The sequence below is a fragment of the Lissotriton vulgaris genome, chromosome 6 (assembly GCF_964263255.1).
Source record: "Lissotriton vulgaris chromosome 6, aLisVul1.2, whole genome shotgun sequence".
NCBI lineage: Eukaryota > Metazoa > Chordata > Amphibia > Caudata > Salamandridae > Lissotriton > Lissotriton vulgaris.
Genome location: NC_141694.1, coordinates 1,831,705,958 through 1,831,731,415, shown reverse-complemented (window position 1 = coordinate 1,831,731,415; position 25,458 = coordinate 1,831,705,958). Strand labels below are relative to the sequence as shown.

The following is a 25,458-nucleotide window of genomic DNA, read 5'->3' as shown; positions in this document are numbered from 1 at the left end:
TGGATAGAGTGGACATGGGCCCGGCTGAGCGACTGTCCATGTAATGTGGCTTGGATAGAGTGGACATGGGCCCGGCTGAGCGACTGTCCATGTAATGTGGCTTGGATAGAGTGGACATGGGCCCGGCTGAGCGACTGTCCATGTAATGTGGCTTGGATAGAGTGGACATGGGTCCGGCTGAGCGATTGCCAATGTAATGTGGCTTGGATAGAGTGGACATGGGCCCGGCTGAGCGACTGTCCATGTAATGTGGCTTGGATAGAGTGGACATGGGCCCGGCTGAGCGACTGTCCATGTAATGTGGCTTGGATAGAGTGGACATGGGTCCGGCTGAGCGACTGCCAATGTAATGTGGCTTGGATAGAGTGGACATGGGCCCGGCTGAGCGACTGTCCATGTAATGTGGCTTGGATAGAGTGGACATGGGTCCGGCTGAGCGACTGTCCATGTAATGTGGCTTGGATAGAGTGGACATGGGCCCGGCTGAGCGACTGTCCATGTAATGTGGCTTGGATAGAACGGACATGGGCCCGGCTGAGCGACTGTCCATGTAATGTGGCTTGGATGGAGTGGACATGGGCCCGGCTGAGCGACTGTCCATGTAATGTGGCTTGGATAGAGTGGACATGGGCCCGGCTGAGCGACTGTCCATGTAATGTGGCTTGGATAGAGTGGACATGGGTCCGGCTGAGCGATTGCCAATGTAATGTGGCTTGGATAGAGTGGACATTGGCCCGGCTGAGCGACTGCCAATGTAATGTGGCTTGGATAGAGTGGACATGGGCCCGGCTGAGCGACTGTCCATGTAATGTGGCTTGGATAGAGTGGACATGGGCCCGGCTGAGCGACTGCCAATGTAATGTGGCTTTGACAGAGTGGACATGGGTCCGGCTGAGCGACTGCCAATGTAATGTGGCTAAGATAGAGTGGACATGGGCCCGGCTGAGCGACTGTCCGTGTAATGTGGCTTTGGATAGAGTGGACATGGGCCCGGCTGTGCTACTGTACATGTAATGTGGCTTTGGATAATGTGGACATGGGCCCGGTTGAGTGACTGTCTATGTAATGTTGCTCGAATAGAGTGGACAAGGGCCCGGGTGTGCAACTCTACATGAAATGTGGCTTGGATAGGGTGGACATGGGCATAGCTGTGCGACTGTCCATGTAATGTGGCTTGATCTTGCACCTGTGACATCAGCCATGGATTCAGGGGATATCATGAATCACAGGAAAAGTTGAGAAATTGGGCAATCAATAAATCTTTGTCACACATATAAGTCTTATTTTTTGTCATTTTTCCATCTTTTTTTAACATTCGACTGCTAATATATGACACTTTGTTTATGCGGTTATTTCTCATTGTCTCTGATAAACAAAGTTTATTTGAAGTCAAAAAATAAATAAAATAAAAATTTAAAAAAATTAATGTTTGCCCCCCAACTCTGAATAGCTACTGTTGTGTTTTCTTTGTTCAGGAAATACAGTGCTGAATATTGTAATCGAATGAATACCAAGAGGTGAATGTGAATAAAGAGGACATCCCCGGGGTCTGGGGGGGAGGGGGCTCTTGCTGTTATTCTTAATATTATAAAAGCAGTCAAATGTAAACCAGCAAATACTGGAACAACATAAAACACTTAATTTAACACCAATGTCAGAAATGCTCCACTTACTTCCCAGGAGGCACGAGGGGTTGGAATTTCCACTGGTCCTCCTCAGAGTCGAAGAGAAGCCTGTTCATGATCTTGTTTTTCTCCTCTGGAGGGATGAAATTTTCAATTATCAGGTACCTGGAAGAGGAGACAGAAGTGGAAGGCAGGGGGTGAGAATGACTCTTCAACTCAATAAAGCATCAATCCCTACAGTCTTCCAATATTTGCTTTCATATGAACTGTTTCGCTGGTTGCAGGGAACTTACGGCCAGATGTACCAAACATTTTTCTGGTCGCTAATGACCCAATTCACAGAATCGTCCCGTTTCCGACCGGAATTTATTTTTTCAAATGTACAAAATTCAAAATGCGATTCGGTAACTTGCTACGAATCGCATTTTGCATTTGCGATTCAATATTTGGAAGGGGAGTTTTTAGGGCGTCCCTTCCAAATACCGAAGTGGAGAAGTGTGGCTCACCGATTAGAGCGGCAGACCCTGAGGCAGAAGTCTGGCCCGGGACCAGGGTTCAATTCCCGACGCGGCAGGGTCTTGGGCTCAATGTTCACGGACTTGATAATTCTCGCCTAGGTGCCTACTCTAATCATGGGTCTCACTCTGCAACTCTGGGCAATAGCTTGCTTAATCGCCACATTGGCCCCGAAAGCGCTAGGATGCCTGGCCTCCCCTTGGAGGTACCCAGTAAGGGGCATCTCACAGGGAAAGCCAGGAAGGGTTCCACAGCGGTCTACAGCGCCAAGATACCTTCTAGGTGATAGTGCGCTTTACAAGTATACACACATTTACATTTACATTTACATTTACATTACGTGTATTACTGTTTTGGAGCCAAATTCCGGTCGTAAACCAGTAATATTTTAACACCAAGGGTAACCCATTCACAAAGGGGAAGGGGTCCCTAAGGGATCCCTTCCCCTTTGAGAATGTAAACACATGTATGTTTTTAAGGAGCAAGCAATGGTCCCAAGGCATTCAGTTTTCTTTAAAGGAAAATGGACAGCATTAAAAAAAATTAAGATTACTTTATTAAAAAGCAATCACAGACATGGTGTTCTTCTGTCCTCAGCAGGCCACCATCCCTGTGAAGGCCGCGATTCCTAATGGGTCGCAAACTGCAACTACATCATTAATATTCACAAGGTAGGTCAATTTGCGACCCAGAAGGAATCCCTAAATTAAACTCAATGAGTTTCATACATTATGAATACCGATTTCCCACTTGTGAATTTGTACATCTGTCTCTTAGTGTCATCTACTGCAATTCGTAGTAACACAGGACGTGGGACTGCAAAAAGGCAACTGCAATGCAAGTCGGACATGAGCTGTCGACTTGAAAAGTGCCCTTTGCATCTGATTGTGAATCGGAAGAAGGAAAGGGTTTGAAAAGTGGGTCCTGCTCCTTTTTGGGATGAACAATGGTAAGTATTATTGGTTTGCGACTGTAATTGCGTCACAAACCTTTGATGGAACATACAGCCTGATTCATCATGCTGAATTGCGCTCGCAAAGGGCCAGAATCTGAGAATCTGGCCCTTTGCGAGTGCGATTTTTGCATTTGGGATTCATCATCCCAAATGCAAAAATCGGTAATAGCGATTCCGCTATTTACCGAGGAATTACATTTAGGGAATCTCTATTTGATATTCCTTAAATGCAATTCATCATCCATTTTAAAATTGCAAATTCGCAATTTCGGCCCGCTATTTACCGCGAGGTCAAACCTCGTGGTAAATTGCGAAAACTTAGAAAAATGCTTTTCAAAGCATTTTTCTAAGTTGCATGTTGCACACACACATGTCCTTTGGACATGTGTGTACGCAACACCTGTTTAAATTTGCTTTTAAGGGGTGCTACAGGGTGTCCTTTGGACACCCCTGGCACCCTTTAAATCGCTATCTTATTTGCGATTAGCAAATTGCTAATCGCAAATAAGGAATACTCTCCATTCATTCCTATGGGCCTTTTGGCCCATAGGAATGAATGGGGAGTTATTCCTTATTTGCGATTAGCAATTTGCTAATCGCAAATAAGGAATATGTAGGAATCGCATTGTTTTTGCGATTCCTACATGAATACGGTTTTGCGAGCCTGTAATAGCGATTCCTTATGAATCGCTATTAAAGACTCGCAAAACGGGTCTTTCATGAATCAGGCTGAAAGACTTGTCAAAGAAGGTGGTAGCCATGCGCAAACAGGAAGCTGTGCGGCACAGACAGATTCCACTTGCGGCCATAAGGGGGGCGCTGACAGTGGTCCAATGGAAGCCTGCATGCTCCTCCTCCCGACGCCATTTACTGAATGGCAATCTTTCTTTTTGAAAGCTGTTCCTGTCCATCTGAAGGACATGAGCATATTAAGAAAAAAGTTTGCATCCAGTGAATACGAATGCAGAGATGGCTTGTTTGCTGTCCCTCACAGGCTTCCGTCCCTGCATTTAAATCCTGCCTCATACATATTTATAAGGCAGGAGGGTTTGCAATTCCCTATGACTGATAGCTCTGGACTGCGAATCATTAATTCATCAGCTGAGACACAAAACTAAGGTCAGGTGACAAGGAAGTGAGTTGGCAGCACAAAAATGAACAAAAAACTGCTGCCTTGTGATCCAGCCTTAGTAGGCGGGCCATGCGCGCTCTAAAGCGCTCTTCAGAAACCGAAAGTGCTTTAAAAAGAAACAGAAGACAAATAATAATAGAAGCCCAAGCAACACAGCCTATCTGCAAACAATATATGGCCCAATGGCAATGTCCATAGCTCCAGCAGCCCTCCCATGCATAATGTTTATCCCTTTACTTGATCAATGAACACATGACCGCGATGAAGATAAGCCCATGGTGCTCCATACGGTCTCTTTGGTAAACATACACCGCGCACAGATATCCTGCCCTATAGGGCAAAGCTTGCTCTATAGATCAGCTCCAAATAATCCATTTGCAAGACATAAGCAACAGCAAGAGCCCGATTATGGCGATGGACAGGGCATGTTGACTGGGTGGGGGTAGACCGCCACCTTATATGAGGAAGGACCCCCACCCCAAGCCTTCTAGGGTGTATGGAGGATGTCCTCCTGAATTCAAGAAGTGGTAGAGATGAGCCCTAGGGATCACCACTCAGGAGATGTGAGAACGCTAGGTTACATTTATGCGAACAAGCCGTGGGCTGCACTAAACAGACAAAAAAGACTTCCCTTGAAATGGTGCTGCCAAACAACAAATATGTATTAGCAATAAAGAAATTCTGTCCCTTGAGTGGGGAAAACATGAACTCTCACACCGTTGCCATCTTTTTTAGTCCTGTATTCCTTCATCAAACGATAGGAAACAAGCAGACCCCTATAGATTTACACAGAGGGCAGGTCAAGACGTCACAGATAAAGACATCAAATGCACCCTAAGATGCTACCACCAGCCAATATGGAACAGCAAACGCACAGATCTTGCAGACCGCTTTGACGCCGGCACAAACAGCAACAAGGAAATCTTCGCCATCATCAAAGATTTCACTGCGCCTCCTGTTGCATCCATTAACATCCCCAATCCACTCGCCAAAGACCTTTGCAACAAGCTCTCGGAATTAGTCTGCAACAAAATCATCTAAACCAGTCCCAGTCACCATCGCAACTCAACTCCCACCAGCGGCCTCAGACCGAAGCCTGAACTCATGGTCGCCGTCTCCACTATCACAACTGCTACTTCCATGAGCCCATCCACTCGGAAACCCAGCTGAACCCTGCCCCCACTACACCTTCACCAAATAACTCCTGCTGATCAGCGAAGCATTAACATACATCCTCAATGCCTCCATCGACTCAGTCACATTGTTGGAGCTCTCGAAACACACCACTCAATTTAAGTCAATTCATCATTTGGCACACTCCTTAAGTATGGGAAACATCTTGAATCTGGGCTTGCTACAGGTGTCCATAACTACACTGAAGCTATAAGCAGGTGTCAGCAGTAGTGGGCACATGTGTCGGCTTGCTGAGACAGCTACGTAAACTTTCCCCCCTTCTCACCTTCGCCACACTCAGACTGCCCATATCAGCCTTGATATTGTCGAGATTAAATTATGGCAACTCCCTGTATATCGGCCTCCCGGGAAAACTGCTGGCCAGATCACAGGTTATCATGAATAATGCGGCCAGACTAATCTTCAGAGTGCCTAGACAAGCTCATGCCACCCCCCTTTTATGCCAGCTACACTGGCTTCCGGTCAGGCAGAGAACAAAGTTTAAAGGCCTCTGCATTGCATATAAAGCCCTCTATGGCCAAGCCCCGAGGTATATCAAAGACCGCCTAGTCAAATACACCCCAAGTAGAATTCTACGGTCTGCAGAGGCCAGCCTGCCGGCCTGCCCTCGCTTTTGCTTGTCCTCCAAAGGAGGAAGAGCTTTCTCAATCTCCATTCCCCAAATTTGGAACAACTGGCTAGAGAATGTACGCAAGAAACATTCTCTACTTCCCTTTAACCCGTTCGATGCGGATGACGGAACGGCTCCGTCATCAGCTGCGGTTGGGCTGTGCTGATGACGGAGCGGTTCCGTCGCGGCCCGGCCGCCGCCCCTGCGCGGCACTGATTTTGCGCCTGCGCGGTGCGTTCTATTGAGCGGGTGGGGCCATGATGGAACCGCTCCATCATGAGCACAGCCCAACCGTGGCTGGTGACGGAGCGGTTCTGTCACCAGCATGCGGCCGCCGCACGGCCGCCCCGCCCTCTTAGCGCTGCGGCGGAATAGCCGCCGCAGCGATGTGGTTAAGAAGAAGCTAAAGACAGTACTCTTTTCGGAGGCGTGGGGCACAATTTAATTCATACCATCTCCACCTGTGCTAGGGCAGGGCTCTCTCATAGCGCTTAGAGACCTGATGGTGATAACGTGCTTTACAAATGACAATTAATAATAACAACAAGAAGGTATAAAGGTCTGAATGGATGGAATATCCAAAGGGAATGTAGTGGGATTACTATATTTTGTCCTGTGCACTGTTTTCTGTGTGCCCAAGGCTGTTTGAGTGACAGTGGCAAGCCCACATTACGAGTGACCAGTTAAAATGCCTGCTATTTCCCTACACCGGAATTACGGTTACTGGGAGTTTGGCAACTCCAGGGGCGGAGAAATAATGGGGATTACATGGTTTGGTGAGAATAACATTTGCCAGTCCCACGCCAATTCCCAGATGTTTTCACCTGGAGAGTTGCGATGCTTCATGCAGCGGATGTCGTCGTGCGAAATACCAAGACTTATGATTGCGACGGGCTTGGTAAGGTTGGGGGGGAACATGGGTTTCTGTGTATAAAAATTATAAAAATTACTACTTCTAATTCCTGCTATGAAGGTTGCTAAACCTTGCTGACATGTTATTGGCTTCTAGAGAACCCTGATGGTTATTATTTCCAATTCAGCATAATGGTCTTTATTCCTAATACTGATTTATGGACACTGCCTGAGGCTCATTATTTTTAATCCACCCTGTGTGATGGTTGTTATTTATTCTTCTGTCGAACCTTCATTATCTCTAATCCTACTTATTATGGTGATTATTTCAGATACTGTGTGACGGATATTATTTCTAACACTGTCCCGTGTGGTCATTATTTCCAATCCTATCTGCTAGGATATTTACTGATAATTCTGCTAATTCTGCCTGAGTCCACATTTGTAAAGCGCGAACAATCACCCGTAAGGGTCTCTAGGCGCTGGGGGCCGTCGGGAAGATTAAGCAAGCTATTGCCCAGAGTCACATGGTGCTGGGCTAACCTGCCGCCGGAGCCGGGGATCGAACCGTGATCCCCTGATTCCAGCGTCAGTTGCCCTGGCCGCGGCGCCAGTGGGACATTGTGTGTGTGAGAGTGTGGTTTAAGCGGTCTGTGGCAGAGCTATAAAAAGCAAAGGCGAGATGGTATAAAGTTTGCAAAGTTTTGAAGGAGAGCCCATAAACCCTTGGGTGTCCTGGTGCTAGAAAGGAAGTAAACTGAGGTACAGAGGGTACCAAGTAAGAGCTTAAGATGAGTTTTCAGCTGGTTCCTAAATAAGATGCTAGATTCTGTAGATTTGGTGTGTAGTATAAGTGAATTCAAGATACAGTGGGCCAGGAATGAAAAAGAGGCAACCAGCTTTGGATTTATGTACATCAGACACATTTACTAAATAAAGATTAGGACAGTGTAGAGTTGTAGAAGGAAAATACATGAAGTACGTAGACGTTCCATATGGAGAAGTGCTGTATGCACTCCGATGCACCAGTGAGAGGGCTTTGAAGATGACCATGGAGGGGATTGGAAGCCACTGTAACCAGCCGCAGCCGGTAGTGGGAGTACCTGCCGGGGGGTGTTGTGGGGACTGGGAGGGGCAAAGTGTGGGGGGGGGTAATGTATGGATTACGGACCCTAGCAGGTAAGTAAACATATAAATAAATCAAACGAATTTCGTTGCGTGCACTGCGTCACCCAATGCGATGCAGTGCATGCAACGAAATTTGTTTTATTTATTTATATGTTTACTTACCTGTTTGGGTCCATAATCCATACATTACTACCCCCCACCCTGCCCCTCCCCCTCCCCACGTCACAACCCAGCAGGTACTCCCACTACGGGCCGCGGCTGACTGTAACTGGTGAAGAATAGGGGGAGGCGGTGCTGTACCAACAACAGAGTTACCAAGCCTGGTCACCTGATGGTGCAGACCCTGAGCTGATGAGCTTGTGAGGGATGTGTTAATACCCAGATGTGTTGAATTACAATAATCCAAGGATGATCCTATTGCAGCCGACACATAGGTGCAGCAACCCTGAGAGTGGAGTACGCAGAAGATTCAGCAGTTTGTGCATTTGAAAAGTGCAGGAAACGGCGACTGCCAAAACCTGGTCACAAAACTTGAGATCTGAGTCGCGCGGCCGCCATGCACCATTTTTCATCATGTCATTTCAAATGTTGCAGTGATGTTGTCAATGATGTTATAGAACATGTCATGAGTGACGTAATATGTGAGGTAATTAGCAGTGCATGGCGAGGGCATGCCTTATAATTACCTTAGGGCACAAGTTATAGTTAATTTAGACAACTATAAATTGTGAAATTAAGTGGGTATTATCATTTAAAACTGTATGTTTTAACTGACTTTTTCACCTAACTATAACGTCCCTTTAACCTTTTTTTCCAGTGAATTTTTAAGTTTTTTAAATGTACAATAAGGTATTATAACTATACCTAGCTATAATGTCACTTAAAACCTTGTTTCTGATTTTTGAAAAAAAAACTTTGTCAGCCATCACTGAAATGGAAAAGAAGAAACGATGGACCAAATATAATATCTCAAAACTGGAAATGGAAGCCCTAGACAGCCTAAAAAAAGACACTTCTGTCGTAATAAAACAGGCGGACAGAGGTGGATCAATTGTAATCTGGAATAAATCCAAATATATAATAGAGGTATTGAGACAACTAGAGGATGTAACGTGTTATAAAAAAATCAATAAAGACCCGGAAAATGAATTAAAAAATGAATTATACTCCATCCTGGAAGAAGGAAAATCAGAGGGCTTCATTGGCAAAAAGGAGTTTGAATACTTAAAAATTAAATGTCCACGCACTCCTCTTTTTTATGTACTCCCCAAAGTGCATAAAGATGAAACCACACCACCCGGTCGCCCAATAGTGTCCGGGTGTGAATCCTTGATGGAACCCATCTCTAAATTCGTCGATTTCTTTTTGAAACCATTTCTAACTCAATTTCAATCATACCTGAGAGACACAACAGACTTTATCAATAAACTGACAACTGTGGAATTCGAAGAGTATCTACATTTTCTAGTGACCCTTGATGTAGTGTCTCTATACACTAAGATACCTCAAGATTAAGGCTTAAAAGTGATTGAATCTTTTTGGGAGACACGCGAAAAACCAACAAAGGTGCCAACAGATTTTATCGTCAAGCTGGCTAAGTTTGCGTTAAAAAAGAATTATTTTAACTTCAATGGCTCTTTCTACTTCCAAGTGGGCGGAGTAGCCATGGGCTGTCCTTTCGCCCCGGAACTAGCCATATTGTTTATGGCAAAATACGAAGAGAAATACATATACCAAAACAATCCATTTGGACAAATCATAAAAAACTGGAGTCGTTATATTGACGACGTCTTCCTGGTGTGGACAGGTACAAAAGAAGATCTAATCCTATTCCATCAATGGTTAAACAACCGCACACAGGAGATTCATTTCACTCTGAATTACTCCCAAAGTAAAATGCAGTTTCTAGACGTAGAGGTGTCCCCATCAGATGATAAACTAGTAACTACGCTGCATAAGAAAAAAACAGATCGAAATAAAGCGTTACATTTTTCAAGCAATCACACCCGGAGTTTAACGGAAAATCTTCTATTCGGACAATTTCTCCGGATTAGACGAAATTGCCATTTTGAAGATGAGTATCTACTACATGCGAAACAACTCTCAGCAAATCTACAACAACGAGGCTATTCCAAGAAACGACTAAAAAAAGCTCTGAAAAGAGCTTGGTGGACTCCCCGTGAATGTCTACTTGAAAAGAGCCCTAAGAAAGAAACGAACAGGATTGTCTGTGTCTCAACCTTTGGCCCTAACTCAAATATGCTGAAGAAAGTGATTATACAAAATTGGCATTTAGTCAAAAATCTGAATTTATCTCTAAATCAAGTACCCCTCTTCGTTTTTAAGAAGGACTGCAGTATAGCCAATCACGTAGTTCGGGCAGCACTCCCGCAAATATGCCCAATGTCAGTTAGATCTTACATGGGTTTACCCTCGATACAGTGACATCGGAAATGTGGAACGTGCTCATGTTATTCATCCATATTAGAAGGAAACACTTTTAAGCATCACAACATATATTGGAAATATGATATGTTTACTAACTGCAAATCAAGATACGTGGTATATGGGATCATATGCCCCTGCAATATGTTATATATTGGAAAGACGAACCAGGAGATCCGGGCACGAATAACACAGCATAAATCAAGGATCAAAAAAAATGTTGTAACAGCACCATTGGTCAATCATTGGCGCCTGCAGGACCACAAAGAAAAAGATCTGGTTTGGACTGTCATTGCAAAAGTAGAGAGAGACCCAAGAGAAGGAGACTTGGATCTTAAACTCTCTATAAGAGAAGTCATGCTAATTGTAAAATACAACACTGCAACTCACGGACTGAATTAGTTATCTGAGATTTATAATTTCACATGATACGGTTTTCCTAAAAAGAAACACTGATCTGAAAAATCTAGAATGATTTTACTCAGATGCCCCGGAGAACATATATGAATGGATCAGACAAGAAATAATATGAAACCCAATTTTGGTGATTCAAATACACTGCCCCCCCAAAGAAACCTCCCCATGGTTGTTTCATATTATACTGCTAATGCTACCACGATGTGCATAAGAAAGGAAAATGGAGCCGAATGGCATCCAGATATGGTTAGCATTTTCATTATGGTCTTGTATAAGAGGGTCCATCTCTATGAGATACCCTCGATCCCTCCCCCCAAAAAATAATTTTGCCGCCTTTAGAATACGGCAGTTCCAAACAATTTTCATGATCCTCAAAAGTAAGCGGGTCCGTCCAATGAAATAAACAGATATACATACTTATGGAGATGTAGGCGTTTGCTCATAAGAGGTACAATAAAGACATATTCAACCCATGGGATTTGCGATTCTATTCCCAAAAAACTACCTTTCCCATGAACCTTGGGAGTTCAGACTAAAATCCCATGATTCCCATAGAAGCTGGCGAATCAACTAACGAGATTTACGGTTATAACTCGAATTGAAGACAACGGTAAAACGAGAGAGTTCCTCCATTACTGCCGAGATTGGATAGATGCGCACTGGAAACTAAACAGGTACGGACCATACTGGTGGGAACACCGCTAGGATTAACGCTGACTCTAGAGCGTCTCTCTGAAACCCCCTTGTTTTTTTGCAGCGCGCCGCAACGGAAATCAGCAAACGCTGCTAGTCGGGTGCTTCTCAAGTAGGTAATACGTATGACTTTCGGCCACCATTAAGCCGGAGAGAGGAAACAGATCAACGAATACTCCGCTGTTATTTAATCATAGATCTTCGAGACCCCGTATACTTTAGGAAAACCAAAACATACAGCCCCTATCCTTGATTACAAAAGGCACATGTAAGTCGATAGGTTTATTTCACTCGAGTATTCACTCAAGCTAACCTCTTGTTTCCACGTGTAGTGTTGTGGTATAGGGGCTAATACATAGATCAATTTAACTCTGTTGTAGTGTCAGCCACATGTAAGTCGATAGTTTTGTTCCACTCAACCTAACCTCTTTTTTCCATGTGAAGTGTTGTCGTATAAGGGCTAATACATAGATCAATTTAATTCTGTTGTAGTGTCCTGCGACGGATTCATTCTGATCACCTCCAAGCATAGTCAGGTAAGAAATGGTTCAAATGTACATAGGGAGATGGCAATAGTAAGAAAGATAAGAAATTAATTAGGTTATTCCCCCTTTCTTCCCACAGCTTGGCTTCTTTTGGTCCTGATGAGAACTCACAAAATCTTCCTGAGTTCAAAACGCATAGACCTGTTTTTCTTAGCCATAAGAGTCTAGTAACATCAATTTTGTAAATAATTGAAAATTTGAAGCGGTGAAACTCAATGTTCTATGGCATTTTTCAAATGAATTATTCAAGAATTGAACAATTGTAAATACTGTGTGTGTTGTGGATGGTGAATGTGCAGAGTGGGTGTGAATGACGGTAAAAAACATTTGGAAAGTGGTATGAGTGAGTATTTTGTATCCTTCTGAAAATTGTACATTATATATGTTTTTAATTTTTCAAATAAGACGAAATTTGGAAAAAGCATAAAAAACTGCAAAAAAACATGTTTTTTAAATAAATACTGACTTCATTTTGATTAATTCAGACAAAAAAAGCAGTCTACGTCACTCTTTGTTTAGTGTCAATTAGTGAATGGGAATGTAGAGAGAAAATAAGACTTCCAGTACAGGCTCCTTGTTTTGTTTATTTAGTTATAATTACCTTAGGGCACAAGTTATAGTTAATTTAGACAACTATAACTTGTGAAATCAAGTGGTTATTATCATTTAAAACTGTATGTTTTAACTGACTTTTTCACCTAACTATAACGTCCCTTTAACCTTTTTTTTTCAGTGAATTTCTAAGTTTTTTAAATGTACAATAAGGTATTATAACTATACCTAGCTATAATGTCACTTAAAACTTTGTTTCTGAATTTGTACTTAAAAAAAAAAGTAAAGTAAGATGGTATTACAGTACGTAACGCTTGCTCCACCCTTTGGCCGTGTGCAGCATGGGGTTTAGCCAGCCCTTTGGCCATGCATGGCGTTTGATTGGCCGCAGAGCTTGGCTTCCAGGGGGGGGTGGACACAGGACCTGGCTTCCTGGCGTCAGATTGACTGTTGGGCCAGGTTACTTTTATTTTTTTACTTCAAGCTACAAAATGAAGCTATAAAACCCACCACAATAAGGACCTGCACTCCGGGCATAGAGCTCTAGCTAAGAGTGCTTTTAAAAAATACAGTAAGCTCTCCTGGGATCCTGGATTGAATGACACAGGAAGCTTCTATTTTTTATTTTCAATGTTCCTGGGTTGCTGCAAAACTCTTCTAGGGGCACAACTAGTTGAAAAATATACTATTTGAGAATGCCCTCGGGCATTATGGCGCGCTCCTTAGCAAGAGCAGTGAATAATAAATGAGCAGCTCTGACCACCTTATTTACTATTCACTTTTTGCATTTATTTTAGTTTTTTGTGGGTGTCCCAGTCCCAACCAAGACACCCACAAATTAGTTTTCAGTTTTTCATTGGTGGGTAGTGGGGAGCCCCAGGGCCCCCGTGGTTCCCTGCATGGCGGTCCTATTTCACTCGGCCACACAGGAGCCGGCAATTAAAAAAAAAAAAATTAGACAGTGCCTCTGTACCCACCCGGGGCACCCCACAGCACATTTCACATTGGAGGATGCGGTGGGAGCCCCAAGACCAGGGCTGGACTGGGAAACAAAACCGGCCCCGGCAAAGTGCTCGGCCGGCGCCCCTCCCCACTCGGCAGGTTTGGAGGTGCCGCCGAGCTCTTTGACGGGGCTGGTTTTTGGCCGATTGGGCTCACAGGGCCTTTTCAGGCTATGAGCCCCCTTCCCTTTATTAAAATTCCAGCCCTGGGATGGGGTATTGGGGACCTCTTAGTAGAGGCTCGGGAAGTGGGGCCCTGCGCCCCCTCTGCTAAATATTTACATGCACTGCCACCGCCTCGGCCCACTCTGGATGGATTTATTTTATAGGGTGGCAGCTTTTATAAATTTATTTAATTTGTGAATCCACTGTGAATTTGTGGAAAAACGTTTTTGACCAACCAGGCATAGGGGAGCAGGGTATCCCTAACCAACCCCCTAATGTCTATTTTTGTAGGACTCTAGGCTGACTACTGAGTCCTAAAATGGCTGTCGTCACATCCTTGTTGAAGTGGTGGCAGCCAATCAGAGGTCCTTTCCTACGGAGGACTGTCGACCTGCGCATCCTCTGCAGCTACAAATATACCATTTTTTTAGCCTTATTTGCTCAAAAACTACTAAACGGATTTACACCAAATTACAAAAAGAACACTTTTCTTGATGGTTTACCCCAAAACTTTCCAAGAAGGAGGTGAAGTGGATGACATTTGTTTTTGGAACGTTTTGTGAAGATTCGTCAAAGTTATAAGGAAATAAAAGAAAATACTAAAAAAATACTAATTATAGCTACCTAGCTGTCCTGGACAGCAGCACATTTTTCATAGCAACACTTTAGTTCTCTATTAGAACCATGCATTCTTTGAAGGCAGATGTTAAGGAAACAAGTCACAGTGATATATAGGTTCTATCTGTATTCAGGCTTTTTTCAACTTCTGGGTATTACTACCCATGGTAGATATCAACTGACTAGTAACCAATGTAACCAATCAAAATGCTGCATTTTGATAGTTTGAGCTGCCTGACTTACAATACCAATTAGTATCCTCCTCCGAAGCTATCAATGTTCAAGCCCAGGCAGGGCACCCCATTACAAGTTCCAAAGTTTTATTTGGGGGGGGGTCCTATGATGAATAGGCGATCTCCTCTAGCATTCATCCCTTGGTATGCAACATACTCTTTGGGGCAGGGAGGAGGAGATATGGCAGAGGGGATGCAGGTCTTCTAATGAGGACAGTGGGACACCTACTTGAATTTCAGTTCACGCGTCTGCTCATTCTGGGCTTGTTCCAAATCCTGCCGCACCCGGACGTATTCATCATGCTGGTCCTGGATCTCGGCCTTCACCGTTTGTAACTTGGCGTAAAGCTGAGGAGCAAACATAGAAGAAAGACTATATGGTTAACACGGTGTACCAGATACAAGGCAACATGGGGGACAGCATGAGGTGACTTTATCTACTGCATTGTTTGCTCTACCAGAGCACCTGTTTGAGTTACTCTACTGCATTCTACAAGCTAGTCTTATCCATATGGTTTAAAAAACAACACTATTTTAGTTAATTTCTGTCATCACTTCAGAGAAATTCAGTCTGTCCACAACTCTTCTGCTCTTAGCAAGAACTAACTCCAATTTGTACGACTGATGGGCAAAGGTATTAGAAAAACTAGTCTACGATTGTTAACTATCAACAATCAGTAGCAGGAGCTGTCTTAGTACTGCATGTGCACGCGCCTATGTCTCCAGTCTGTGAGTGGAGGTAGTCATCTGGACTGCCATATACATTATAAGTTATTATGGTCACAATAATGTAAAAATAGGGTTTGTTAGGTTCAATGGGGTCACAACAATACAGCCGTCTTTAACACTGGTGGCGCCAGATGCAACAATCTTTTTTGCCCCCAATGACCATGTTCTCCATGAATTCCCTACCACGCTCCACCAATGCCCCTCATCTCTCCATAGCCCCTCTCTCACATGCATTTCACTTGTGTTATAGCGCTACCAATACCAGTGTAAGGGGTCAGAGCACTTTACATCTCACGCACATTATACAGATCCAATGAATAATATGTTTTAATCAGTCTATAGGAAACGTTACATGAGGTAATGAGGGTGACATGGTGGAGGAGTCACACGTCATCCATACTGGTGGGCAGTATATTGTAACAGTGTTTGGTTTGGAGAAGCACAAACTCAGGATTTAAAACGTACCACAGGACTGGGGTTGGCTTTAATAATAAGAACGTATTTCTAGCCAAACAAACTCTTTTCCGCAACATTAGGATAATGAATGACTGGAAAAAAGCATAATGATCTAAACAAAACAATGCAGTTTCGATGTAGCCCTTTGATATCAGCTCATAGCTCACTGTACTATAATAAGATTGTAACTGATGAATTGCACGCAACAAAAGGATCTCTTTAATAAAAGCAGTAACCCACTGAGCTACCCACATAAAACACAGTTCTGTGATCTGCATGGTACACATTCTTTGCACTAGGCATATCAACCCACATGCCCCTAGATACAACTCTGATCTCTCCAGCAGGAACATTATTTACTAGAGTTATCTTGGCATTTTTAGTGTTGCATGAAACTGATGGCTACATGAGGAACTCTGCATCAGATATTTTTAAACCCATTTGTTATTTCTAAACTCAGCCCCCCCCCCCGAGCTTAGCTCCAGGTGCGGCTGCACCGGTTGTACCACTATAAAGCCGGCTGTGTGCTTAAGAAAGGCTGAAAATAATGATGCCATATAAGAGAATAGCCACAAATGCCCTTTCTATAATTTGAACAATAGCCGTATTTTCTCTAAATGAAGATGGCATTCCTCTTTTTGACCCTTTTGGATGGTGCCTTCCTTTTCTGTGGGTTTCCGGACAGAATGCGAGAGAAGGGTAGGCGCTGATTGAGTCCTCACATCAACTCACAAGCAAGTTTTGCCATGAGACTATTTATTTTTACCTCCTTGCAGATAGCATCTTCTGGCTCCTGAGACCGGCCCTTTTTTAGGGGGAGCTGCTCTTGTTTTGTCGGTAGCACCTGAGAAGTACAAGTCCATCTCTGGAGCCAACCTGAGAGTGGGGTGGTGCTGTGAAGAACCGACTGAAGGATCCAGAGGGCGTGAGAGCAGGGGACATTGTGGGGAGAGGGATCAGCTCTAATGTCCGTCCTGTTTTGATTGCCAGTGGTGATGGAGTTGGGATGTCTGTACTAATTCATTGATCCGAGAAGGAAGCACTTCGACTAGATGTGCCTTTGAGGGATGTTGTGGTGGCCCAGGCGCGGAAGGTGGTCAAGGCTTTTGTTCCAGACTGCTTAGCACGTGGTACACAGAATCGTGTTTATGGAGCTTTGTCATCATCTGCTGGTGAATCTAAAAATTCTTCCAGCTGCAACTCTGACATGAGCAATCTGGATTCTTTTAATCACAGCAGGCAGAGGGTGGGGAGCTCTCTATGGAATCCTTTGGCAAGGCCTCAGTCTATTAGTGGCTGCTCAGTCATCAGTTTAGCACTGGCTACAGGTGCCACTTTTCTGGGCTTAAAAAGGGCAGCTTTTGGTTACATCATCATGTCACACGATGGCATTTGATGGTGTCTAAGTGTTTAAAACATTCCTATGCCCATTCAATTTCAGCTAACGTTTCATTATGCTGCTGTGAATTGGGGGCTAGCGAGTGCTTTTCTGTTTGGCTACGACAGCGTTTTCCGTTTTAATTGATAGTCAGTCATCTCTGGTAAGGTTTGATCTAAATAACACTGTAAACAAAATCAAAATACACAATATGGGTTGTTGTGGAAAATGACCTTTTTTTGTATAATCACCTACCCAGTTTTGGAGCGATGCTGCTGGGTTTTCGACTCTGCAGTGCACTGGGCCCTGCTGTCCAGGCTCCAGGGCATGTGCTCGGGACCCCAGCTTTGAAGAGGCCACTGCCTCAGTGAAGCAAATGGTCATCACACGTTCACCTACCCTCTCCTTTGTGTAGGCAGACAGGCTGGAAAAGACGTCGTAGAACCGTTTTTCCAGGAGGAGTGGCTTACTATTCTGGGTACACTCGAGGGGTACACCCAGGGCTCCTCACAGGGGAAGAACGTGTCTGCCATAATGGATTTTGGTACAAAAGGAGTATTCTAGGATTGTTGGGTGACCAAACCACAGGAAGTGATGTAAACTGGGAAGGGTGGCCTCATGGGAATGATTGTCCCATTGGCTAGCTAGTCCTCCCCTTCCACAAATGAGAAGATGGAAGACCCACAGTCCTCAGATCCCCCCTGGACTGGAAAGAAGACAGAAGAAGGACTGCCCTGCTGCTCCATGGACCCAGAAAAAAGAGGCTGCACCAGATGGACCAGCAAAGGGCACTGTGCTTGCTGTGCCAACCCATGGAAAGCAGTTCCACTGGTGCCAGAAAGGAAGAAGTAACTCCAATGGGCTAATTGGCTAGCTCCCTATTCAGCACCAAGAACACAAAAGCTGAAGGAAGCCCACACTTCTGTGGGATCCACTGTCAACGGTGACATGGATTTTGGTGACCCATCAAGAAAGAGAATAATACCTACAACCAACCACAGAAGGTCGTTGGAACTGGGAGACCAGTTAACCAGTGGCAACTGGACCTTCACTGGAATCCCCTCCGCACCATTGGAGACCGAGACCTGAGTCCAGAGATGACCCCTGATGCTTGTAGATATCAGTGTGGCCTCAGGACTAGTTCCTGCATCTGTTCAGCATCTCTGCATCCTATGCCCCAGCATCAGGACCACTTCTTGACTGGCCAGCTTTCAAAGGAAAAGGGTGCACTAAGGACCCAAGACTGGTGAAAGAGACAAGGAACTGTCCCTCTGGACCTGAGAGGTCCATATGACTGGCTCCCAACCCGCTGAAGCTAGTCCAAGAGAGTTCTAGTAGGTGTTCTAGCCCGCTGGCTACAAGCCGCTTGCAACAACTTCTTGCATCTAAAGACTGCATTAAAGTCATTTTACTTACCTTTAAAAAATCATATCTCCGCTTCCTCTCAATAGAGTTTTGTCATTCTGATGTCTATTTACAGCTAAAATAGTCTATTTTTATAACTTGGTGTTGGTTTTCTAGCGTGTTGTGTTTCTTACTTACCTATTGTTTTGGTACTTCTAAAAGCTTTACACGTGTTCCTTTGATTAAGCCTGAGTGTTCTGTGCCACAGCTGCCCAGGACTGAGCTAAGGATTTTAATAAAGAAACCTAACTTGACCTAGTAAAGATTGTGACACTATTACATGGCAAGGACTCACAACCACAACATATAATAATACACTTTCCTGCAGTTGCCTCCTCTATTTTAACATGGATCGCTCCTTTAGGCGAGATCGTCTGAAGGTTCTACCATGGCACAAACATGCCATTGGGACTACTGTGCCTTTCAGTGGCTTTTGGCAACCTTCAGGATTCAGTCCAGGGATATAAACCGTGCTGTGATGAGTGTCGATTCAGGACTCACCATTACACCCTTTCATCGCTGTTACGACCAGGACTTCACCAGGTACCTGATATTACCACGGGATCCTGGTGGTATGAATGTCATCCAAGGACCGTCTTCAGTGGGAGGTGATTTGCCCACATAGGAGGGGTTCTCCCTTAAATGTTTTTAAAAGTGCCCTCTCTTTGGGGGAGAAAGAGGGTGACTGCTCATAAAGAACTGTTGAAAACCAATAAAGGTGATTCAATGCCTCCGTCGCTGAAACGTTTGAATAGTTTGAAAGAATTTGGAACTTTTACTTATAAATAATTACTTCAACATAATTAATTTGTTAGAAAAGTTAAACCTAGGCTGACATACTGCATTTATTTTCACAACCTCAGGTTGACCGTATCTATGTCCTTTGCCATCACCTTCTTTTGCTGAGTGCGACTGACAAATTTACTATTTTAAACTCCATTGATTGGCAAAGAAAGGTCAAAGTCAAGCTAACTCATGGCCTAAATTGCAATTTCAAATTTTGTGTTAAAAGAAAGTAAATGAAGGAAATGGATTCCAAGCTAATTGTTCATACGTTCTTCCTGGTTCGCCCACTATGACCACAGTGATCAGAGGGCAATTTTGGTGGGCTGAATCTATTCCTTATTCGACGGGCTAGAAAGGTGGGAAAGGCTTTCTCCTTTTAAAGAGCAGTGATCTGGGATCCTTGGACCTCTTATCTTCACACCTTGCAGATTCACCTCCCTGGTGACCGGGCTCTTCACTGCTCCAAACCTTGGCTGACATGTTTTTTATATTACTGGATTCTGAGTTCCTGCTGGCGGGAGACCTCGCTGAGGTCTGCGTCACACTTTACAAATTCTTTGCCATTGATTCTTCCGAAGAGTGTTGTATCTTTCAAACCAATTTTATATCAAACACAGAACATTTTATATCAAACACAGAACATGATAGTTATCTCATACAGAAAGGTTCCTTTCTATGAAGTGAAATTTCAAAGAAATCCTAACCCAGGTTAGTTCTAAATTTGTAATATATCCATGAAGTCTTCAGCTGTTTTGTCAGATATATATGTTTTTCTAAGAGGAAGGACATGAAAAGTGAAACTAAGGCTAACTATGAGCTGCTCATTACATGCAAAGGAGGAAAAGGAGCTACAGGAAAGGGAAGTAAGAAGAATGATGGCAGGACAACATTATTTTGAGAATGATTACAGCTCATGAAGGGCACAATTCACAGGTGAGATGTTGGGTCAGGGAAAGAAAGTAAACGAAAGGCTGGAAAGGTAAAGAAAGGTGAGGAGAGAACAAGGAAAACAAACACGAGGAAGGAACAGTGAGATTTCTACAGAGGTATTAACTGTGATCATTTGTAAGTTTTTATGTGAATTAAAACAGGTATATATCAATTCGTATTCACAGTACTACAGTATTTCCATTCACACGAATACCTCTACCTCCATTCACACACAGATACAGAGGTAACCACAGCGCCTCCACCCACATGAACAGATGTATCTCCATAGGCCTTTGCAGCACTACAGTACCGGCACAGCTATAACTCCATTTGCAAGCACGGCACTACAGTAATTATACTTCTACCTCCAGCCATACTCACAGGCTCTGCACCACAGTAGGTATACCGCTATCTCCATTCACTGCACTACAGTAATTATATGTATAACTCCACTTATACTCAGATATATACTTGACAGCGGGTTATCTGTTTACCTTCACTGCTCTACCTCCAATCACATGCACAGCACTACAACATTGCCATTCACCGCCCCAGGTCTACCTCCTTTGCCATGACCTGTAATACATGAGCTATACCACTACCTCCGTCCACAAGCGCAGCCCTATTAGCTATTCCTCTACCTCCATTCACCTGCGAAGCTCAACAGTATCCATAGCCCTACCTCCATTCACAGGCTCAGCTCTGCCTCCATTTCCAGGCTCTGCCCTACCTCCATTCGCAGGCTCAGCCCTACCTCCATTCACAGGCTCAGCCCTACCTCCATTCACAGGCTCAACCCTACCTCCATTCACGGGCTCAACCCTACCTCCATTGACAGGCTCAGCCCTACCTCCATTCACAGGCTCAGCCCTACCTCCATTCACAGGCCCAGCCCTACCTCCATTCACAGGCTCAGCCCTACCTCCATTCACAGGCTCAGCCGTACCTCCATTCACAGGCTCAGCCCTACCTCCATTCACAGGCTCAGCCCTACCTCCATTCACAGGCTCAGCCTTACCCCCATTCGCAGGCTCAGCCCTACCTCCATTCACAGGCTCAGCCTTACCGCCACTCACAGGCTCAGCCCTACTGCCACTCACAGGCTCAACCCTACGCCCATTCACAGCTCAACCCTACCTCCATTCACAGGCTCAGCCTTAGGTCCATTTACAGGCTCAACCCTACCTCCATTCACAGGATCAGCTCTACCTCCATTCACAGGCTCAGCTCTACCTCCATTCACAGGCTGAGCTCTGACTCCATTTCCAGGCTCTGCCCTACCTCCATTTGCAGGTTCAGCTCTACCTCCATTCACAGGATCAGCGCCTACCTCTCCTCACAGGCTCAGCCCTACCTCCATTCACAGGCCCAGCCCTACCTCCATTCACAGGCTCAGCCCTACCTCCATTCACAGGCTCAGCCCTACCTCCATTCACAGGCTCAGCCCTACCTCCATTCACAGGCTCAGCCCCCCTACCTCCATTCACAGGCTCAGCCCTACATCCATTCACAGGCTAAGCCCTACCTCCATTCACAGGCTCAGCCTTACCCCCATTCACAGCCTCAGCCTTACCCCCATTCGTAGGCTCAGTCCTACTGCCACTCACAGGCTCAGCCCTACGTCCATTCACAGGCTATGCCCTACCTCCATTCACAGGCTCAGCCTTACCCCCATTCGCAGCCTCAGTCCTACCTGCCCTCACAGGCTCACCCTTACCGCCACTCGCAGGCTCAGCCCTACTGCCACTCGTAGGCTCAGCCCTACTGCCACTCACAGGCTCAGCCCTACGTCCATTCACAGCTCAACCCTACCTCCATTCACAGGCTCAGCCTTAGGTCCATTTACAGGCTCAACCCTACCTCCATTCACAGGCTCAGCTCTACCTCCATTAACAGGCTCAGCCCTACTGCCACTCACAGGCTCAGCCCTACGCCCATTCACAAGCTCTGCTCTACGGCCATTCACAGGCTCTGCTCAACCTTTATTTGTAGGCATAGCTCTACCTCCATTCACAGACATAGCTCTACCTCCATTCGCAGGTTCAGCCCTACGTCCATTCACAGGCTCAACCCTACCTCCATTCACATGCTCAGGCTTACCTCCATTTGCAGGCTAAGCCCTACCTCCATTCGCAGGCTCGGCCCTATCTCCATTCGCAGTCTCAGCCCTACCTCCCCTCACAGGCTCAGCCTCACCGCCACTCACAGGCTCAGCCCTACTGACACTCACAGGCTCAGCCCTACTGCCACTCACATGCTCAGCCCTACGTCCATTCACAGCTCAACCCTACCTCCATTCACAGGCTCAGCCCTAGGTCCATTTACAGGCTCAACCCTACCTCCATTCACAGGCTCAGCTCTACCTCCATTCACAGGCTCAGCTCTACGGCCATTCACAGGCTCTGCTCTACCTTCATTCGTAGGCATAGCTCTACCTCCATTCGCAGACATAGCTCTACCTCCATTCGCAGGTTCAGCCCTACGTCCATTCACAGGCTCAACCCTACCTCCATTCACAGGCTCAACCCTACCTCCATTGACAGGCTCAGCACTACCTCCATTCACAGGCTCAGCCCTACCTCCATTCACAGGTTCAGCTCTACCTCCATTCACAGGATCAGCACCTACCTCTCCTCACAGGCTCAGCCCTGCCTCCATTCACAGGCTCAGCCCTACCTCAATTCATATGCTCAGCCCTACCTCCATTCACAAGCCCAGCCCTACCTCCATTCACAGGCTCAGCCCTACCTCCATTCACAGGCTCAGCCCTACCTCCATTCACAGGCTCAGCCCTACCTCCATTCACAGGCTCAGCCCCCCTACCTCCATTCATAGGCTCAGCCCTACATCCATTCACAGGCTAAGCCCTACCTCCATTCACAGGCTCAGCCTTACCCCCATTCGTAGGCTCAGTCCTACTGCCACTCACAGGCTCAGCCCTACGTCCATTCACAGGCTATGCCCTACCTCCATTCACAGGCTCAGCCTTACCCCCATTCGCAGAATCAGTCCTACCTGCCCTCATAGGCTCACCCTTACCGCCACTCGCAGGCTCAGCCCTACAGCCACTCGCAGGCTCAGCCCTACTGCCACTCACAGGCTCAGCCCTCCGTCCATTCACAGCTCAACCCTACCTCCATTCACAGGCTCAGCCTTAGGTCCATTTACAGGCTCAACCCTACCTCCATTCACAGGCTCAGCCCTACTGCCACTCACAGGCTCAGCCCTACGTCCATTCACAGGCTCTGCTCTACGGCCATTCACAGGCTCTGCTCAACCTTCATTTGTAGGCATAGCTCTACCTCCATTCGCAGACATAGGTCTACCTCCATTCGCAGGTTCAGCCCTACGTCCATTCACAGGCTCAACCCTACCTTCATTCACATGCTCAGGCTTACCTCCATTTGCAGGCTAAGCCCTACCTCCATTCGCAGGCTCGGCCCTATCTCCATTCGCAGTCTCAGCCCTACCTCCCCTCACAGACTCAGCCTCACCGCCACTCACAGGCTCAGCCCTACTGACACTCACAGGCTCAGCCCTACTGCCACTCACAGGCTCAGCCCTACGTCCATTCACAGCTCAACCCTACCTCCATTCACAGGCTCAGCCCTCTTGTCCATTCACAGCTCAACCCTACCTCCATTCACAGGCTCAGTCCTAGGTCCATTTACAGGCTCAACCCTACCTCCATTCACAGGCTCAGCTCTACCTCCATTCACAGGCTCAGCTCTACGGCCATTCACAGGCTCTGCTCTACCTTCATTCGTAGGCATAGCTCTACCTCCATTCGCAGGTTCAGCCCTACGTCCATTCACAGGCTCAACCCTACCTCCATTATCAGGCTCAACCCTACCTCCATTGACAGGCTCAGCCCTACCTCCATTGAGAGGCTCAGCCCTACCTCCATTCACAGGCTCAGCCCTACCTCCATTCACAGGCTCAGCCCTACCTCCATTCACAGGCTCAGCCCTACCTCCATTCACAGGCTCAGCCCTACCTCCATTCGCAGTCATAGCTCTACCTCCATTCACAGGCCCAGCTCTACCTCCATTCACAGGTTCAACCCTACCTCTATTCACGGGCTCAGCCCTCCCTCCATTCGCAGGCTCAGCCTTACCTCCATTCACAGGCTAAGCCCTACCTCCATTCACAGGCTCAGCTCTACTTCCATTCGCGGGCATAGCTTTACCTCCATTCGCAGATATAGCTCTACCTCCATTCGCAGGTACAGCTCTACGTCCATTCACAGACTCAACCCTACCTCCATTCACGGGTTCAACCCTACCTCCATTGACAGGCTCAACCCTACCTCCTTTCACAGGCTCAGCCCTGCCTCCTTTCACAGGCTCAGCCCTACCTCCTTTCACAGGCTCAGCCCTACCTCCTTTCACAGGCTCAGCTCTACGGCCATTCACAGGCTCTGCTCTACCTCCATTTGCAGGCTCAGCTCTACCTCCATTCACAGTCATAGCTCTACCTCCATTCACAGGCCCAGCTCTACCTCCATTCACAGTTTCAACCCTACCTCCATTCGCAGGCTCGGCCCTATCTCCATTCGCAGTCTCAGCCCTATCTCCATTCGCAGTCTCAGCCCTACCTCCCCTTACAGGCTCAGCCTCACCGCCACTCACAGGCTCAGCCCTACTGACACTCACAGGCTCAGCCCTACTGCCACTCACATGCTCAGCCCTACGTCCATTCACAGCTCAACCCTACCTCCATTCACAGGCTCAGCCCTAGGTCCATTTACAGGCTCAACCCTACCTCCATTCACAGGCTCAGCTCTACCTCCATTCACAGGCTCAGCTCTACGGCCATTCACAGGCTCTGCTCTACCTTCATTCGTAGGCATAGCTCTACCTCCATTCGCAGACATAGCTCTACCTCCATTCGCATGTTCAGCCCTACGTCCATTCACAGGCTCAACCCTACCTCCATTCACAGGCTCAACCCTACCTCCATTGACAGGCTCAGCACTACCTCCATTCACAGGCTCAGCCCTACCTCCATTCACAGGTTCAGCTCTACCTCCATTCACAGGATCAGCACCTACCTCTCCTCACAGGCTCAGCCCTGCCTCCATTCACAGGCTCA

The 25,458-nt window shown here is 46.1% G+C and overlaps 1 protein-coding gene and 1 long non-coding RNA gene across 3 annotated transcripts in view; one reads left to right on the top strand and one right to left on the bottom strand.

Moving 5' to 3' along the window:
* Positions 1 to 25,458, bottom strand: part of KIF3C (kinesin family member 3C) — a 320,587-nt gene that overhangs the window by 87,709 nt on the left and 207,420 nt on the right. For both annotated transcript variants that reach the window (XM_086928103.1, XM_086928102.1), the window contains exons 4-5: positions 14,911 to 15,029; positions 1,674 to 1,790 (exon numbers count right to left, since the gene is read on the bottom strand). In XM_086928103.1, the coding sequence (XP_086784229.1) occupies positions 1,674 to 1,790; positions 14,911 to 15,029 (236 nt within the window). The remainder of the gene's footprint in view (positions 1 to 1,673; positions 1,791 to 14,910; positions 15,030 to 25,458) is intronic.
* The window catches only part of LOC147709592 (uncharacterized), a 363,282-nt gene that overhangs the window by 261,974 nt on the left and 75,850 nt on the right, over positions 1 to 25,458 (top strand). The window lies entirely within an intron of this gene.